General features: G+C 46.7%; 1 protein-coding gene across 1 annotated transcript; it reads left to right on the top strand.

Annotated features, from left to right (window-relative positions):
* Positions 1–417: 417 nt before the first annotated feature.
* LOC118357452 (metastasis-associated protein MTA3-like) lies at positions 418–15399 on the top strand. Its single transcript, XM_035734552.2, has 14 exons — positions 418–891; positions 2569–2636; positions 5823–5916; positions 6085–6223; positions 6399–6462; positions 6578–6695; positions 6837–6939; positions 7026–7125; positions 7243–7431; positions 7655–7729; positions 7875–7933; positions 14296–14414; positions 14604–14761; positions 14908–15399. The coding sequence occupies exons 1-14, from the start codon at positions 864–866 to the stop codon at positions 15151–15153; spliced, it is 1560 nt and encodes a 519-aa protein (XP_035590445.1). The 5' UTR covers positions 418–863; the 3' UTR covers positions 15154–15399.
* The last annotated feature ends 946 nt before the right edge of the window (positions 15400–16345 follow it).

Raw genomic sequence — 16345 nt, 5'->3', positions numbered from 1 at the left:
GCCCTTCCAATGGTGTCACAGAACCGACGCCAACGTGACCTATTTGCCTGACGGATAGTTGTCCTCACCAGGGCCTGCTCATACTGAATCAGATGTTGGAAGTTGTAAATGCCCTGTTCCTACTCCTCACCATTGCCCCACACTCGTCCATCCACCATGGGACTGCTTTCCCCCTTCTCCTCTCTGAACTCTTAGGTATAGCCTCAGTAGCTGCCCCCACTAAAGCTGTTATCACAGCTCCTGAAACTGATCGCTCTATGTGCATTCGAAAGTGTCACATAAACTTAAAAATGTAATGCTCATGCAGGAACCAATTGGGTGCTGGGAGGGAGGAAGAAGGGGGAGGGGCGGGTGTTCCTGCAAATAAAATAATGCCCACATGCAGGAACGCCCCTAATTGCGGGCTGCAGTTGCACACTATTGGTCCAGCTAGCGAACATAAATGTATTTTGAAAAAATGGGCAAGAATTGACATTGCCAGCAAACGGAAATGTGTTAAGAAGAAATACATATACACAATATTTAAAAAACAGCTCTTCCCTCGCCAGGGACCGATCATCTCGAAAACTAAAGCATATACGATGCGTCGGCCCACAAACAATGTGGTTTCGGGTTGATCAGAGTCTTTTGGCTGTGTGTTGGGCTGTCTGCCTACTGTATTGTACTGTGAGAAGGCAGGCAGATAGGGGGCACCTCTCCAAAATCTCCCGCTCAACTCCACATTCAACCCCCCCACCAATTTACCTTCTAACTTCAACGCATTTTAAAACCGACCACAGGATTTAAACATCTGATTGCTTTATTTATTGATTCTATTTTCGGTTAGTTTATGGTTTGTGTTTTTACACTCCGGGAGGGCAGAAATGGCCGCCAACATGTACCGGGTCGGAGGTATGTCACATTGTTTTTTTTTTTATGAAGTCGAAACATGCAGATTTATCAATGCAGCAAATGTGTTATTTTATCTTATATATATTTCTGTGGTGTCATTTCTGATATTATACTTGCAAACGTGTGCTGTCATTTCCCGGAGAAACGCATGGATTTCCCAATATTTGCGATTCTAATGGGTCAGGCCTCGCGACTATCGTGGCCATACCAGTTAGCCCTTAGCTCGCATGCTACACCGTAAACATTTACTATTTTCTTCTTTAGCTTTATGCAGGTATTTTCACTTTATATCCCATCTAATCCACACATGCACAGCCATGCATTGCATGATTTGCTGTGTGCGTGTTTGATTTACTTTGTTGTTTGGAATAGGTGCCTTTGTATTTGGCTCCTTTTTGGCACGCATCCATGTATTACGGCTCCTTATTGCGTTAGCTAGCAACTAGCCAACTACCCCCCTGGTTAGAAGTGTAGGCTTTGTTGCCAATGCAATTAATTCGTCGTAACCGTTATAATAACGCGCTATTGTTTGACAGTGTGAAGGAAATGTCCCATACGTCTTTATTTGGTCGTCTTACTGTTGCTCATATTCAGATGGCTACATAACTAGCTATGTGGTTAGCTTTACCAGGTTAGCCACCTAACAGTTATAAAGCTGTTGATGGCATCCGACATTGTCTCATGATGGCGTCGCGGGAATGACTTTCACGTTTGCGAGGATAGCCAGCTACTGTTTTATGATACTTATCCCACAACATCTGTGCAACAAAAGTCGGCGGTAAAGGAAATTGTATTTCACCATAAATATATATATATATATACACACACACGCTGCTGGGTGAAAAAGATTAACTGGCAACAATGTAACGATTTTTTTTCTACTTGGCTACAGAATATTGGAATGTGTCACGTGATGTCTAATTTGTTGTCATCTTGAAGCTAGTTGTTGGTGATGTGTTTTCCACCGGATGTCACTGTGTATTTTTCATATTGCATCAATATGATATTATTGCTATGATATTATATCAACTCTGTTAATATGTAATCTGGCTATGGGTTGAGAGTGGTTTTGTCTGTCTTTCTGAGTAGAGATGTGAACTGTGTGTGTGCAGTATGGTAGCAAGCCATTTTGATGCCGGTTGACCGGCATCTCTATAGGTAGAGGTGCCACTCATATCTGATTGACTTGTTTAACTCTGACCTGAACCACCAACTCTCAGAAGGAATTTGTGTGTGTGACTGAGTCTACAACCCACACAAGTGGCTCATCAATGCGAGCTGTGTACCCTGGCTCCCAGCATTTGACTACTGCAGCCTCAATGGGTTCTGGATCTTTATTTTTAATTTAATTGTACCTTTATTTTACTAGTCAGTTAAGAACTAATTCTTATTTGCAATGACAGCCTAGGAACAGTGGGTTAACTGCCTGTTCAGGGGCAGAACGGCAGATTTTGTACCTTGTCAGCTCGGGGATTTGAACTTGCAACCTTGCAACCTGCCTAAGTGGCTACCCTGCCACTTAGGCAGGGTAGCCTAGTGGTTAGAGCACTAGGCTGGTGTTAGAACAGGGCTGGAATAAAAGCCTGCACACCTAGTAATTGTAATGGATATATGGATATATGTAATGGTTATATGGCAGGCTGTGTGTTAATGTGATGTTATTCTGTTCTCTTCCAGACTATGTATTCTTTGAGAATTCCTCCAGCAACCCTTACCTGATCCGCCGGATAGAAGAGCTCAACAAGGTACTGCTCGTCCTGGAGTGTGTGTTTGTGTGTAATTCAAGTACTCTGGCCGATGTGCCTGAGGAGGGAATAGGTGGAATGCCTGTCTGTTTTGTGACTTTCCCTCTCTTCCCCTGCGCTAGTGTGTGCGCGCGCGCATGTGAGATTGTGTGTGTAATATGATGCGTAGCAACAGATGTTACCTGCCCACAATTGTCATTTTCAATCGGCAGGTGAAAATGGGCACAATTCCTCCCTTCCCCCTTGCTCTCCATCAGTATTAGAGATGTGACCAACGGAAACATTTTATTAACACTTAAACCTCAATTTTTCTATCGGTTTTCCGCTAAAACAATACAAATTCATAAAATTCCATGCAAATTCCCAATGTAGATGGGCTACATCATGCTTCCCTTAGAGAGCGAGACAGATTTATAATATATGCTGCTGGTGCTCTTGCTTTTAATGAGTGTAGCTTGTTTGTAATCACAAGTCATCAAACCGGCACTAGGCTATGGTCATAGAGCCTCCGGGTGGCAAGATATTAGGAGATCTAGGCTAATAGATGGAATTAAAATGACAGACTAAAAGTTAAACAATAAGGATAAGCTACAACACCAAGAGCCAAACAGGTAGGCTGCTATTGAATAATCTGAACATAGTTATTTACTGTAGGAGAAGGTGCACAGTTCAAGTTACAATATGTTGTCTCAATTAGCCTGGCTAATGCTAGTTAGCTTAACTAGCACCACTCTTTTTGATGCAGTCAAGACGGGTCCTATGTATTGAGATAATAAATAACTAGCGATTAATTAGTCTACCAGCGTGAGTCAATTTTGTTGCAATCTCTCTCTCTCTCTCCCCCTTCCCTGCTCCCCTCGTCACTCACAATTGAGCTGCTTCTCTGCTTCAAGCCTCTCACTCTACCTTGTGCATTACAGCTCTGGTTAGTAAAGTAGCTAAATGTACACTGGTCAAAAAAATAAAGGGAACACTTAAACAACACAATGTAACTCCAAGTCAATCACACTTCTGTGAAATTAAACTGTCCACTTTGGAAGCAACACTGATTGACAATAAATTTCACATGCTGTTGTGCAAATGGAATAGACAACAGGTGGAAATTATAGGCAATTAGCAAGACACCCCAAATAAAGGAGTGGTTCTGCAGGTGGTGACCACAGACCACTTGTCAGTTCCTATGCTTCCTGGCTGATGTTTTGGGCACTTGAATGCTGGTGGTGCTTTCACTCTAGTGGTAGCATGAGTCTACAACCCACACAAGTGGCTCAGGTAGTGCAGCTCATCCAGGATGGCACATCAATGCGAGCTGTGGCAAGAAGGTTTGCTGTGTCTGTCAGCGTAGTGTCCAGAGCATGGAGGCGCTACCAGGAGACAGGCCAGTACATCAGGAGACGTGGAGGAGGCTGTAGGAACAACCCAGCAGCAGGACCGCTACCTCTGCCTTTGTGCAAGGAGGAGCAGGAGGAGCACTGCCAGAGCCCTTCAAAGTGGCCTCCAGCAGGCCACAAATGTGCATGTGTCTGTTTCTGACCGTTTGAGCAGACTCCATGAGGGTGGTATGAGGGCCCGACGTCCACAGGTGGGGTTTGTGCTTACAGCCCAACACCGAGCAGGACGTTTGGCATTTGCCAGAGAACACAAAGATTGGCAAATTCGCCACTGGCGCCCTGTGCTCTTCACAGATGAAAGCAGGTTCACACTGAGCACATGTGACAGAGTGGAGACGCCTTGGAGAACGTTCTGCTGCCTGCAACATCCTCCAGCATGACCGGTTTGGCGGTGGGTCAGTCATGGTGTGGGGTGGCATTTCTTTGGGGGGCCACACAGCCCTCCATCTGCTCGCCAGAGGTAGCCTGACTGCCATTAGGTACCGAGATGAGATCCTCAGACCCCTTGTGAGACCAAATGCTGGTGCGGTTGGCCCTGGGTTCCTCCTAATGCAAGACAATGCTAGACCTCATGTGGCTGGAGTGTGTCAGCAGTTCCTGCAAGAGGAAGGCATTTATGCTATGGACTGGGCCGCCCGTTCTGGGACATCATGTCTCGCTCCATCCACCACTGTGTTGCACCACAGACTGTCCAGGAGTTGGCGGATGCTTTAGTCCAGGTCTGGGAGGAGATCCCTCAGGAGACCATCCGCCACCTCATCAGGAGCATGCCCAGGCATTGGTAGGGAGGTCATACAGGCACGTGGAGGCCACACACACTACTGAGCCTCATTTGACTTGTTTTAAGGACATTACATCAAAGTTGGATCGGCCTGTAGTGTGGTTTTCCACCTTCATTTTGAGTGTGACTCCAAATCCAGACCTCCGTGGGTTGATACATTTGATTTCCATTGATCATTTTTGTGTGATTTTGTTGTCAGCACATTCAACTATGTAAAGAAAAAAATATTTAATAAGAATATTTCATTCATTCAGATCAAGGATGTGTTATTTTAGTGTTCCCTTTATTTTTTTGAGCAGTGTATGTATATATATATTTTTTCCTCCTGCTAACGTCACAACATTATTGCATTAGGTATTTGTCCATTTTTTTAATGTTCCCTCTGATGATGATGATTGGGACCTGTTAGTGGTAGTTTTGTGATAACTGCACTGTGATTTTAATTTGTGAAGGGGGGGAAAAAAAGTTTTTCGGTTGTCGTCATGTTAAGACTCCCAATTCTGTTTAAAGTTCACACCCCTAATCCGTACCTCCCTCCCCTCTCTCCTCCTCCATGCTTTTCCTCCAGTGTGTTTAATCTCAGAGGAGACAAAACATCTGTCTGACCAATCAGGCAATCAATCAATGTATAGTATCGTTTTTTGTATAAAATGTATGTAAACCTTTGTGTAAATTCCTCTGTCTGTTTCTGTCTCTTTATTGTCTTTTGCTAGTAGCGCCATATTACCGGGTAACATTCTGGGTATGTGTAAATGTAAAATGTACTTTGCAAATAAATAGTCTTTCAGTCAGTGTTGTGGCTCCTGGGCCAGGGAGCAACGTCTCAGACTTGTTACTTAGTCCCAGCCCCTCTCTCATTTCAAATCAAGACACTGTTTTTAGAGTGTGTGTATACTCTCTCCCCCCCCTCCCATAGACAGCCAGTGGTAATGTGGAGGAGAATCATTTAATTGTGATAAATCTGTTGTTTTAAGAGTTCACTTTACGTCTCTCTCTCTCTCTCTCTCTCTTCAGACGGCCAGTGGCAATGTGGAGGCCAAGGTGGTGTGTTTCTACAGAAGGAGAGACATCTCACACAGCCTCATACAGTTGGCTGACAAACATGCAAGTAAGTGGCTCTGTGCGTGGGGCCCGTCCGTCTGTCCATATGTGTTCTTTTGTGTAGTAGTGTAACAACTGGCGGTAGCTGAATGTCTGGAGAGTTTCCTGATCCTTACAGTAGGGGTCCAGGTTCAGACGGTCGTGTGTGTGTGTGTGTGTGTGTGTGTGCGCGCAGAGGACTTAGAGGAGGAGAAAGAGGAGGAGAAAGAGAGTCCGTTGGAGGCAGAGCTGACAGACAAACAGAAACATCAGTTACGCCACAGAGAACTGTTCCTCTCCCGTCAGTATGAGAGTCTACCAGCCACACACATCAGGTACACACACACACACCCTACTGTAACAGGCAGTACCCCTGCATACCCACTCACCCAGCCATAAAACCATGTTAACACAGACAACGGTGCTCGTTTTCTCTCCTTTCACTCCCCCATCTCTTTGTCTCGCCCCTCGCCATCTCTCTCCTCTTTCTGTCTTTTTTTTTCCCCGCAGGGGGAAGTGTAGTGTGGCATTATTGAATGAGACTGAAGCTGTCCTCTCCTACCTGGACAAAGAGGTAAGAGGGCTTGTGTGTGTGTGTGTGCACCATGCATCCACATCTGCCATTAAAATGCCTACCATGCGTCATCTTTGTGTGTGTATAATGTAAAACGTGTGTGTGTTTTATGTAGGATACGTTCTTCTACTCGCTGGTCTATGACCCTACCCAGAAGACACTGTTGGCTGATAAAGGAGAGATCAGAGTGGGACCACGCTTTCAGGCCGATGTACCTGACATGCTACAGGAGGGTAGGCACACACACACACACACACACACACACACACACACACACACACACACACACACACACACACACACACACACAGACATACTTACCATACGTTCTTTACACACACTCACACCCTCTGACTGTATTCATCTCTTTGTAGGGGAATCAGATGAGTGGGACCAGTCAAAGTTAGAGGAGAAGCTGTGGGATCCTGATTGTCCTCTCTCCAGCAAACAGATAGACCAGTTCCTGGTGGTCGCACGGTATGACATTTAACCTCTAACCCCTGACCTCTCAGTTCCTTGATCTCCTTGATCTCTAGCCCCTGACCTCAAAACTGTGTTTGTAGGGCGGTGGGGACGTTTGCCAGAGCGCTGGACTGTAGCAGCTCGGTCAGACAGCCCAGTCTACATACGAGTGCAGCTGCCGCCTCCCGAGACATCACACTGGTAAGACACACACACCATTTTTAATTGTCCTGGGTTTGGCTGTTTGTCTACGGCGGTAACCTTCTCTAACATCCACTGATCAACTCTATAACGTTCGATCTGCCTGTGTGTGTCTAGTTCCATGCGATGGACACGCTGCATCGTCATGGTTACGACCTGTCCAGTGCGTTGAGTGTGTTGGTGCCGTCCGGTGGGCCGGTGCTGTGTCGGGACGAGATGGAGGAGTGGAGCGCCTCGGAGGCAGCCATGTTTGAGGAGGCTTTGGAGAAATACGGAAAGGACTTCAACGACATAAGACAAGACTTTGTAAGTGTGTGTGTGTGTGTGTGTGTGTGTGTGTGTGTGTGTGGAGGTCAGGTGCTCATGAATAGCCATACATGTGAGATTGCCTGTGTATATAGTAAACTGTGTTTTGCGTCTGACACATTGGGTTCAGAATTACCCTGGTCAGCCTGCTCAACTTTTTTTTGAGGGATCTGACCCACAGACATCAAAAACATGAGTTAATAATACTTTTCTCTCACTTTAGCTACCGTGGAAGTCTCTGACCAGTATAATAGAGTATTATTACATGTGGAAGACAACAGACAGATACGTACAGCAGGTAAGTCTCGGGTATCTCTACACCACTCCTGCTAACTAACTAGCTAGCTTAGCTGTTAGCCACAACGTAGCATCCAGTGCCAAGCTATCCTCTGGTGTTCCCTTGGCTTGCAGTCTAACTCTCCTCTCTGTTTCTCTCCGAGCAGAAGAGACTGAAGGCAGCAGAGGCAGAGAGCAAACTGAAACAGGTTTACATCCCCACATAGTAAGTGTATGTTTTAGAGGTCGACCGATTATGATTTTTCAACGCTGATACTGATTATTGGAGGAAGAAAAAAAGCGGTTACCGATTTTTATATATATTTGTAATAAATGACAATTAAAACAATACTGAATGAACAATGAACACTTTTATTTTAACTTAATATAATACATAAACAAAATCAATTTAGTCCCAAATAAATAATGAAACATGGTCAATTTGGTTTAAATAATGCAAAAACACAGTGTTGGAGAAGAAATTAAAAGTGCAATATGTGCCATGTAAGTTCCTTGCTCAGAACAAGAGAACTGGTGGTTCCTTTTAACATGAGTCTTCAATATTCCCAGTTAAGAAGTTTTAGGTTGTAGTTATTATAGGACTATTTCTCTCTATACCACTTATATTTCATATACCTTTGACTATTGGATGTTCTTATAGGCACTTTAGTATTGCCAGCCTAATCTCGGGAGTTGATAGGCTTAAAGTCATAAACAGCGCTGTGCTTCAAGCATTGTTAAGAGCTGCTGGCAAACGCAGTAAATTGCAGTTTGATTGAATGCTTACGAGCCTGCTGCTGCCTACCATCGCTCAGTCAGACTGCTCTATCAAATATCAAATCATAGACTTAATTATAATATAATAAACACACAGAAATAAATACGAGCCGTAGGTCATTAATATGGTCAAATCCGGAAACGATCATTTCGAAAACAAAAGGCTTATTCTTTCAGTGAAATACGGAACCGTTCAGTATTTTATCTAACGGATGGCATCCCTAAGTCTAAATATTGCTGTTACATTGCACAACCTTTAATGTTATGTCATAATTATGTACATTTCTGGCAAATTAATTACGGTCTTTGTTAGGAAGAAATGGTCTTCACACAGTTCGCAACGAGCCAGGTGGCCCAAACTGCTGCATATACCCTGACTCTGCTTGCACGGAACGCAAGACAAGTGACACAATTTCAGGCACCGCATCGATTATTAAATTGAGCAGCTGCTGAAAAATGAGCTCCTGTATATATTGAGATTTAAATGTTTTTTTAGAGAAGTACATCGAAAAAATCAAGAGAGAACTGCAAGACTCAATAGAAGACAAAACAAGGAACAAGCCAAAAAAGACAGGCTTTTGAAAAATTAACTATTTTTCATAAAATTGTACAGTTATCTTAGCTAGCTGAATTGCTAGCAGAATTGTTTACTTGTTGCTAAGCAGTTGCTAGGGACTCTCCTGGAAGAAGCTAGCTAGCTTATAAAGAATAACAACAAAAAATATCTAGTTAACAGAAGAAAGGAAGACAAAATAAGGACAAAAGAAGGACAGAAGAAAAAGGAAAAGAAAGAGGACAACAAAGTGAAACAGTCAGCACTTCTATTGCAACTTCGTATTTCGTCGTCCTAACATAGTCTACACTGCTATCTGCCCAGCAGCTAGCCAGCTAGCAAACGTCCACCGTCTACCGAATAGCAGCACTGTAGAAACTATTACACTCAACTGAACGACTTGATTAGTGTAGTGTTAGCTAGCTACATAGTTGTCTTTGCTGTCTTCGTATCCAAGATAATTGTGTAGTTTAGAGCGTGTAGTCTTAGAGTGATTATCTTAATTTACCGAGGTTAGCTAGCCAGCTATTTGTCGTCCTTAACATAGGAGACACTGCTAGCTAGCCAACAGCTAGCCAACGTCTACTGAATAGAACTTCCGCACTCAACAACCCGGTCGCATTCCGCTTCGCTCCACAGGTAGTATCACATTTTCATTTCATTTCATTACAGCACAACGGTTTGATTTGTTTGATCGTAGCTAGCTACATAGCTAGCTACATAGCCGTCTGTGTATCAAAGATAATTGTGTAGTCTAGAGCGATTTTCTAGGTTAGCTAGCCAGCTATTGTCGTTCTTTTAACGCAACGTAACGTAATCAACACTGCTAGCTAGCTAGCTAGCCCCTGAATAGCAGCACTGTAGAAACTATTACACTCAACGGAACGACTTGATTAGTGTAGTGTCAACAACGCAGCCACTGCCAGCTAGTCTACAAAGTCAACAACGCAGCCACTGCCAGCTAGCCTACTTCAGCAGTACTGTATCATTTTAATCATTTTAGTCAATAAGATTCTTGCTACGTAAGCTTAACTTTCTGAACATTCGAGACGTGTAGTCCACTTGTCATTCCAATCTCCTTGCATTAGCGTAGCCTCTTCTGTAGCCTGTCAACTATGTGTCTGTCTATCCCTGTTATCTCCTCTCTGCACAGACCATACAAACCCTCCACACCGCGTGGCCGCGGCCACCCTAATCTGGTGGTCCCAGCGCGCACGACCCACGTGGAGTTCCAGGTCTCCGGTAGCCTCTGGAACTGCCGATCTGCGGCCAACAAGGCAGAGTTCATCTCAGCCTATGCCTCCCTCCAGTCCCTCGACTTCTTGGCACTGACGGAAACATGGATCACCACAGATAACACTGCTACTCCTACTGCTCTCTCTTCGTCCGCCCACGTGTTCTCGCACACTCCGAGAGCTTCTGGTCAGCGGGGTGGTGGCACCGGGATCCTCATCTCTCCCAAGTGGTCATTCTCTCTTTCTCCCCTTACCCATCTGTCTATCGCCTCTTTTGAATTTCATGCTGTCACAGTTACCAGCCCTTTCAAGCTTAACATCCTTATCATTTATCGCCCTTCAGGTCCCCTCGGAGAGTTCATCAATGAGCTTGATGTCTTGATAAGCTCCTTTCCTGAGGACGGCTCACCTCTCACAGTTCTGGGCGACTTTAACCTCCCCACGTCTACCTTTGACTCATTCCTCTCTGCCTCCTTCTTTCCACTCCTTTCCTCTTTTGACCTCACCCTCTCACCTTCCCCCCCTACTCACAAGGCAGGCAATACGCTCGACCTCATCTTTACTAGATGTTGTTCTTCCACTAACCTCATTGCAACTCCCCTCCAAGTCTCCGACCACTACCTTGTATCCTTTTCCCTCTCGCTCTCATCCAACACTTCCCACATTGCCCCTACTCGGATGGTATCGCGCCGTCCCAACCTTCGCTCTCTCTCCCCCGCTACTCTCTCCTCTTCCATCCTATCATCTCTTCCCTCTGCTCAAACCTTCTCCAACCTATCTCCTGATTCTGCCTCCTCAACCCTCCTCTCCTCCCTTTCTGCATCCTTTGACTCTCTATGTCCCCTATCTTCCAGGCCGGCTCGGTCCTCGCCTCCCGCTCCGTGGCTCGACGACTCATTGCGAGCTCACAGAACAGGGCTCCGGGCAGCCGAGCGGAAATGGAGGAAAACTCGCCTCCCTGCGGACCTGGCATCCTTTCGCTCCCTCCTCTCTACATTTTCCTCCTCTGTCTCTGCTGCTAAAGCCACTTTCTCCCACTCTAAATTCCAAGCATCTGCCTCTAACCCTAGGAAGCTCTTTGCCACCTTCTCCTCCCTCCTGAATCCTCCTCCCCCTCCCCCTCCTCCCTCTCTGCAGATGACTTCGTCAACCATTTTGAAAAGAAGGTCGACGACATCCGATCCTCGTTTGCTAAGTCAAACGACACCGCTGGTTCTGCTCACACTGCCCTACCCGGTGCTCTGACCTCTTTCTCCCCTCTCTCTCCAGATGAAATCTCGCGTCTTGTGACGGCCGGCCGCCCAACAACCTGCCCGCTCGACCCTATCCCCTCCTCTCTTCTCCAGACCATTTCCGGAGACCTTCTCCCTTACCTCACCTCGCTCATCAACTCATCCCTGACCGCTGGCTACGTCCCTTCCGTCTTCAAGAGAGCGAGAGTTGCACCCCTTCTGAAAAAACCTACACTCGATCCCTCCGATGTCAACAACTACAGACCAGTATCCCTTCTTTCTTTTCTCTCCAAAACTCTTGAACGTGCCGTCCTTGGCCAGCTCTCCCGCTATCTCTCTCAGAATGACCTTCTTGATCCAAATCAGTCAGGTTTCAAGACTAGTCATTCAACTGAGACTGCTCTTCTCTGTATCACGGAGGCGCTCCACACCGCTAAAGCTAACTCTCCTCTGCTCTCATCCTTCTAGACCTATCGGCTGCCTTCGATACTGTGAACCATCAGATCCTCCTCTCCACCCTCTCCGAGTTGGGCATCTCCGGCGCGGCCCACGCTTGGATTGCGTCCTACCTGACAGGTCGCTCCTACCAGGTGGCGTGGCGAGAATCTGTCTCCTCACCACGCGCTCTCACCACTGGTGTCCCCCAGGGCTCTGTTCTAGGCCCTCTCCTATTCTCGCTATACACCAAGTCACTTGGCTCTGTCATAACCTCACATGGTCTCTCCTATCATTGCTATGCAGACGACACACAATTAATCTTCTCCTTTCCTCCTTCTGATGACCAGGTGGTGAATCGCATCTCTGCATGTCTGGCAGACATATCAGTGTGGATGACGGATCACCACCTCAAGCTGAACCTCGGCAAGACGGAGCTGCTCTTCCTCCCGGGGAAGGACTGCCCGTTCCATGATCTCGCCATCACGGTTGACAACTCCATTGTGTCCTCCTCCCAGAGCGCTAAGAACCTTGGCGTGATCCTGGACAACACCCTGTCGTTCTCAACTAACATCAAGGCGGTAGCCCGTTCCTGTAGGTTCATGCTCTACAACATCCGCAGAGTACGACCCTGCCTCACACAGGAAGCGGCGCAGGTCCTAATCCAGGCACTTGTCATCTCCCGTCTGGATTACTGCAACTCGCTGTTGGCTGGGCTCCCTGCCTGTGCCATTAAACCCCTACAACTCATCCAGAACGCCGCAGCCCGTCTGGTGTTCAACCTTCCCAAGTTCTCTCACGTCACCCCGCTCCTCCACTGGCTTCCAGTTGAAGCTCGCATCCGCTACAAGACCATGGTGCTTGCCTACGGAGCTGTGAGGGGAACGGCACCTCAGTACCTCCAGGCTCTGATCAGTCCCTACACCCAAACAAGGGCACTGCGTTCATCCACCTCTGGCCTGCTCGCCTCCCTACCACTGAGGAAGTACAGTTCCCGCTCAGCCCAGTCAAAACTGTTCGCTGCTCTGGCTCCCCAATGGTGGAACACACTCCCTCACGACGCCAGGACAGCGGAGTCAATCACCACCTTCCGGAGACACCTGAAACCCCACCTCTTTAAGGAATACCTAGGATAGGATAAAGTAATCCCCCCCCCCCCTTAAAAGATTTAGATGCACTATTGTAAAGTGGCTGTTCCACTGGATGTCATAAGGTGAATGCACCAATTTGTAAGTCGCTCTGGATAAGAGCGTCTGCTAAATGACTTAAATGTAATGTAATGTAAATGATTATATGCAATGATGGACAAGCTACATAAACTAGTAGTATCATCAACCATGTGTAGTTAACTAGTGATTATGTTAAGATGGATAGTTTTTTTTAATAAGCTACGTTTAATGCTAGATAGCACCTTATCATGGCTCATTGCTGCCTGCGCTCTCGTAACAGGTGGTCAGCCTGCCACGCAGTTTCCTTGTGGAGTGCAATGTAATCGGCCATAATTGGCGTAAAAAAAATGCAGATTTTCGATTTGTTATGAAAACTTGAAATCGGCCTTAATAAGTCAGCCCTTCCGATTAATCGGTCGACCTCTAGTATGTTTTGAGTGTGTGTGGGTGCACAATGTCCATATACACTACATGACCAAAAGTATGTGGACACCTGCTCGTCAAACATCTCATGGGTATTAATATGGAGTTGGTCCCCCCCTTTGCTCCTATAACAGCCTCCACTCTTCTGGGAAGGCATCCCACTAGATGTCGGAACATTGCTGTGGGGACTTGTTTCCATTCAGCCACGAGCATTAGGGCACTGATGTTGAGCGATTAGGTCTGGCTCGCATTCGGTGTTCCTTTCATCCCAAAGGTGTTGGATGGGGTTGAGGTCAGGGTTCTGTGCAGGACAGTCAAGTTCTTAGATTCCCAGATTCGTGCCAGATAGTGAAGCTTGATTCATCACTCAAGAGAACGTGTTTCCACTGCTCCAGAGTACAGTTGCGGCGAGCTTTACACCATTCCAGCCGACACTTGGCTGCTCGGCCATGGAAACCCATTTCATGAAGCTCTGAACGAACAGATATTGTGCTGAAGTTGCTTCCAGAGGCAGTTTGGAACTCTGTAGTGGGTGTTGCAACCGACAACAGGCGCCTCAGCACTCGGCGGTCCCGTTCTGTGAGACTGTGTTTCCTACCACTTTGTGGCTGAGCCGTTGTTGCTCCTAGACGTTTCCACTTCACAATAACAGCACTTACAGTTGACCGGTGGCAGCTCTAGCAGGGCAGACATGTTTGTCTTTAGTCGTTACATAGGATTGAGATTGTAAGCTTTGTTGTCTCCACTTTCCTCTTGTTTCACAGCAATAAGCCCAACCCTAACCAGATCTCAGTGACCAATGGGAAGATGGCGACGGTGAATGGGGCGGGGCCTGGAGCCTACCATGCAGCGGGGGGAGGACGGGCCTGCGAGAGCTGCTACTGTAAGTACACTTTCCTCCCTCCATCCATCCATCCCTGATGAGAGACTGATGAACAGTGTTTAAGAGGAAACCATATTGATCATGTTTATTGATTATGCATTGATAAGGGGTGTGTGTGTGTGTGTGTGTGTGTGTGTGTGTGTGTGTGTGTGTGTGTGTGTGTGTGTGTGTGTGTGTGTGTGTGTACAGCAATGCAATCAGCCCAGTGGTACTCGTGGGGGCCGCCCAACATGCAATGTCGCCTGTGTGTCTCGTGCTGGATGTACTGGAAGAAGTACGGTGGCCTTAAGATGCCAAGCAGAGCGGAGGCGCCTGAGGAGAAGACCCCACCAAGCCCTGTGCCCAACGTAAGACTTCACCTTTAACTACCCCCAGACGTCCTCTTTAACATAAAACCAAATTCTGCTTATACAATGTTACTGAAAATTCAGAACAGTTGATCTTCTTGGTCATGGAGAACAGGTATTCATGTGAGCCTTCTCTCCTTCTCTAGGAGCCTCGGTCGCGTGGCCATGGCCCCCGCCAGTCCAGTCACATGGTGCCGGTGCGTAACAGCGGCAGCCCCAAGTCCTCCACGAAGACCAAGCAGGCCTTCCTGCTGCAGGCCACCCGCCTCACCAAGCTGGCACGCCACATGTGCCGCGACATCATCAGACTGCGACGCGCTGCGCGGCGCCCCTTTGTGCCCATTAACTGTGGCGCCATAAAGGCAGAGTGTAAGAGCTCCTTCAATTCCTAACTTCTGCCTCATGACACACACACACGCACGAACACACACACACGTACACACACACACACACCGCCCCCCTCCTTCACCTTGACACCCCCCTTTTCACCCCACCTCGCTGTCTCCTCCCCGCCCTCCCTGTCTGTCTCTCTCTCTGTTTTTGTTATATTGTATTATATTATTATTATTATTTTGGTTTTTGTATTCTCCCCGGTTTCAATAAAGACTGCCTGTCCTCATGACTTTTGGGTTTCATCATCTGTTCGTTTGTCTGTTTTTGTTTCGTTTTTATTTTAGATTTTTAAGCCACTGAGCCTTTAGAGCCGTTTGGAATCCATACAAGCACACAATCTTCTCCACACCTTTTCTCAGAAGTCATTTTCTATACATGCATGCCATGCACTATACATGCCCACCCATAGACAAACATGGATGCATATAATTGATGCTCTTCCTACTTTCCAGGCCAGGGTACATGATGGTTGTTGAATGTACGCGTATATTTAAGGTTGGTTAGAAGTAGAGGAGACGTATTTTACTAAGAGAAGCTCTATTTTGCACAGTGTGTGTTACACTTAATGAGCCTTTTTGTATGTGTGCTTTTCTGCGTGTGTCAGTGCCTTTTTCGGGCCAGTAATTGTGTGTGTGATTTGATTGAGAGCAGTTTGATTTAGAGCTCAACTGACGACCAAGGAGGGCGATAAAGCGGAATTGGACATAAAGGAGGGAGGGAGGAGGGAGGGGGAGTTCAGGCAGTAGTGGATTCTATGAAGATGGTGGTAATCAGATCTCCATTCTCTGCTTTCCTTTCTGAGTTTGAAGCTTGTTTATCATTTCCTGTTTCTGTGTTGCTCTGTCAGCCCACTCCCATTCCCGTCCTATAAGCAACTCTCACATGCCCATATCAGGACTTTCCTCTGTCCCAGTCATATGGACTCATCTCTATTTCTCCTACCTTGTCTTCCTCTCTCTTGCTCTTCAACTCTCTCTTCCTCTCTCCAGTGCTCTCTCCATCTCCCTCTATGAATGTGACGGTGGTTAACTAATAAAGTCACAGCTGAAACCATCCTCTCTTGAGTCCTTGTGCTTCATGTGTCTGTGTGCCTGTCCATCACGACACCAAACATACCGATTGGCCAGAGGATCAGACGAGGCCTGCCCCAACAGCATGGACTCAGCCTCCCTGCCTGCTTCCATCACACCC

Source organism: Oncorhynchus keta, chromosome 24 (assembly GCF_023373465.1).
Source record: "Oncorhynchus keta strain PuntledgeMale-10-30-2019 chromosome 24, Oket_V2, whole genome shotgun sequence".
Lineage (NCBI taxonomy): Eukaryota > Metazoa > Chordata > Actinopteri > Salmoniformes > Salmonidae > Oncorhynchus > Oncorhynchus keta.
This window is presented reverse-complemented; position numbering and strand designations above follow the sequence as displayed.

Coding starts and splice junctions, on each gene's coding strand:
- LOC118357452 (XM_035734552.2), top strand. CDS start 864: ATGGCCGCCAACATGTACCGGGTCGGAG. Junction 5,917..6,084: donor GTTGGCTGACAAACATGCAA/GTAAGTGGCTCT, acceptor GTGTGCGCGCAG/AGGACTTAGAGGAGGAGAAA. Junction 14,762..14,907: donor CACCAAGCCCTGTGCCCAAC/GTAAGACTTCAC, acceptor CTCCTTCTCTAG/GAGCCTCGGTCGCGTGGCCA.